This window comes from Austrofundulus limnaeus, unplaced genomic scaffold (genome assembly GCF_001266775.1).
Source record: "Austrofundulus limnaeus strain Quisiro unplaced genomic scaffold, Austrofundulus_limnaeus-1.0 Scaffold41, whole genome shotgun sequence".
NCBI classification, from domain to species: Eukaryota; Metazoa; Chordata; class Actinopteri; order Cyprinodontiformes; family Rivulidae; genus Austrofundulus; species Austrofundulus limnaeus.
In genome coordinates, this window is record NW_013952443.1 from 1622371 (window position 1) to 1625806 (window position 3436).

Here is a 3436-nt window from a genome sequence, read left to right on the forward strand (position 1 = left end):
TAATTATACCCAGTCGATCACATTCACACGTAATCAGCGCCAAATAAAGTAAAATCAAATCTAGTCATTTGTATAATATAATCCTTGGGTGACATTGTGGTCCATCTTACATACCAGTTGGTGGCGGCGACATAATAGCGGTAAAGCAAAAAATTTCTTGTTTGGAGCAAAATGGGGGCGGATGACATCATCGGCCAAAATGATAGCTTTTAATACCTCGAAAACAAAAGCTGCACAAACGACAGTTTTGACTGCACAAACCTGCACAAACGGAGCACTAACGAACTAGCCCACTTTGGTTTGTTTTGGCGCAAGATGGGGTGACGGTGACGTCATCGGCCAAAATTATAACTTTTAATATCTCGAAAACAAAAGCTGCACAAACGATAGTTTTGACTGCACAAACCTGCACAAACGGAGCACTAACGAACTAGCCCACTTTGGTTTGTTTTGGCGCAAGATGGGGTGACGGTGAACTCTAGATGACCTAAAAAATAATGTTTAATATCTCAAAGACGAAAGCTACACAAACGAAAATTTCAACGGCACAAACCTGCACAAACGGAGCACTAACGAACTAGCCCACTTTGGTTTGTTTTGGAGCGATATGGGGTGATGGTGAACTTTAGATGACCTAAAAAATAATTTTTAATATCTCAGAAACCAAAACTGCACAAACGACAATTTTTACGGCACAAACCTGCACAAACGGAGCACTAACCATTCTGACTATTTGATGAATTTTTTGACGTGGGTGGGGTGTCAGCTTCACTCAGCTTACAGACAATGGTAAGTAACAATAACGCGTCTCTTTCTCCGTTCCTGGTGCACAAAAGAGAGGTGACGCCCAGCTTTGACACCTAATGTCAACCTATAATTTAGACTCCTTAAATAACCACAGTCAGTTTGTTAAATGTAAGATAGGCTACTTAGGAAAACGTGTGCAAATGTTATAAGATGTGAAATGTTTGGGGTATAGATTCCTAATCATCAAAAAAGACAAATCAGACTGAGTTAATATGTTTTATAACATTTTCTTTTCTTTTTCTCAGGCTGATTTCTTGAAAGGACTTCCAGTTTACAATAAGAGCAACTTCAGCAGGTTTCATGCAGACTCGGTTTGTAAAGCATCTGTAAGTAGCACATTAACATTTTGCTTTTTTATCATGAGTAGAAGAGATTAGATGATTACTTGTATTGTTTTTGTTTTCAACTCTTAACTTTTGTAGATAATGATATAATAGGAATTGTTTTTCATCTCTGATGTATAAAAATAGGTCAGATATTTGACTTGAACTACTGTCTCATATGATCACGTTAATTTTATTTTATTTTTAATTAAGTTAGAACTAGATTAAACAATTAAATGAGCTCTCAGTGGCAGTGACACAGCTTAGGTTTGGAAAAAAGGTATTTGTTGAAATTGGCGAGTGTTTCATTTCCACAAACATCACCATTGTTGACATAGTTTTAGTCACTCTTGGTATTTACGTAGGTGAACAAACACACATGGTAGTTGGCTGCCGTTTACAATTTTTTTCTGTTTGCTAAATTTTAATTTGGACATAAATGAACCTTCGATATAAAGAGTAGGTACTTATTTTGCTTCCTAATTGTATGATTTTTGACATTGTAATGATTAGGAGGGATGCACCAATATGAAAAGTTCAGCCGATATCAGTTATAATTATTGCTGTTATGGCTTATATTATACATACGCACAAACGCACTTGGGTCTTTTCTTCTGTCAGTGTGCCCCAGGGTAGCTGTGGATACGATGTAGCTTATCATCATCAATGTGTAAATGTAAAACTGGATCGGCCTGATCACATGACTAAATCCGATTTTCAAAAAATGGCCATATCTGCCACCGATACTGATACTGAGTATCTGATCGGGACTTCCCTAGTTTTTCAGGTTATTTGGTTTATTAATTTCTGTTAAGACAAAACTCTGTACAAAAATGCTGGGAATTCACTTTAAATGGAAAAATATTCAGAAGCCTTCAGTTTTTAAAGAAGACACAATATTGCAATTTTACAGACACAAAAAAGGAAAATGAAAACTATGGTAAGAAAACTAATTGTAGAAATCTGTATGTTTTAAAAACATGATAATATCAGTTGAATGGGTTGCAGTGGCCCTGGTTTTTCTCTGTAACAGGAAGTCAACAATGTGATGATACACTGGGAGGAACAGAGTAGCCCTTTACTGTAAAAGAAACACGGTCGATGGATATTCTCTGATGGACTGATCAATCAGCTGATTGCGGTCCATCTCCTTTGTTGTTGAACCAAAGACTAAATAAAACAACTACAGAGTGCTGTAAAGAATCAAAAGCAGAAAATATTTTTTTGATTTTGTCGTTGGGTTTCAAACTACTGGAATCTACACGAAATTTGATTTTTTGAGATACAGAAAATAGTGTTTTATACAGTAAGGCTGCATTTTCTTAATCTTTATATTTGATGAGCATGAACCCAAAATGAAGCTAAAATTGACACTTTATATTTATTGCGTGTCAAAAAAGCTGTAATGTGCATGAGTTACATTTTTGTATTAAAGTAAGAATAGCAACACCTGTATAAATCCTCTAAAAGTGGACTCAGCTACAATTTCTAACCTGTTTTTGATTGTTTTGTACAGAATCGGCGGCCCTCTGTTTACCTTCCTACACGTGAATATCCCTCTGAACAGAGTGAGTACAGCAGAAAGCTGAAACTGTTTGAAGCAGTGATGCAGTCACTGTTGTATCAACCTTCACTTCGCTCGACAAGTCCTTTCTATTGTCTGTTACATAAATAAGACTCAGTGTTATTTTTAAATCTCATGTAAAAGAGAAGAGAGGCAGGGAGGAAACAGAAGAGTGGAGGGGGTGTAGGTCAGGTGCACATTTATTGACTTCAGTCAGGAGGGATTGTGTTACAGGTCTTCTGCTTTTTGAGTCAAAACTATTCAATTAGGACTGAACTACCTCTGATCAACCTTAAGCATAAATTATTAGTAATTTGTTGTCTGTTCTGCAGTTATTGTTACAGAGAAAACAAACATCCTCCTGCGTTACCTGCATCAGCAGTGGGACAAAAAGGTGAGCTTTAATTTCTGTTCAGTGTCACACACTGACAGTAAATCATTTATTACTCTTTATTAGCTTTTAAATCATGTACCCAGTCAAGATAATCTTAGTTTTGTGTAGAAGTTGGATTGTCATCAAAATAAATAGTGATTGTGGTGGAACCTCTTTTTTTTTTTTCAAACAGAATGCAGCAAAGAAAAGGGAACAAGAACAAGGTGAAGGTGACAGCCCGGCACCCCCGAGGAAGATCGCAAGGACAGACAGCCAAGAGATGAATGAGGATTCATAAAAATGTGTGTGTGTGTGTGTGTGTGTGTGTGTGTGTGTGTGTGTGTGTGTGTGTGTGTGTGTGTGTGTGTG

General features: G+C 36.9%; 1 protein-coding gene across 1 annotated transcript; it reads left to right on the forward strand.

The window, feature by feature from the left end:
• The first annotated feature begins 707 nt into the window (after positions 1 to 707).
• On the forward strand, positions 708 to 3427 carry dda1 (DET1 and DDB1 associated 1). Its single transcript, XM_014007326.1, has 4 exons — positions 708 to 1133; positions 2647 to 2698; positions 3027 to 3088; positions 3261 to 3427. The coding sequence occupies exons 1-4, from the start codon at positions 1020 to 1022 to the stop codon at positions 3363 to 3365; spliced, it is 333 nt and encodes a 110-aa protein (XP_013862780.1). The 5' UTR covers positions 708 to 1019; the 3' UTR covers positions 3366 to 3427.
• Positions 3428 to 3436: the final 9 nt, after the last annotated feature.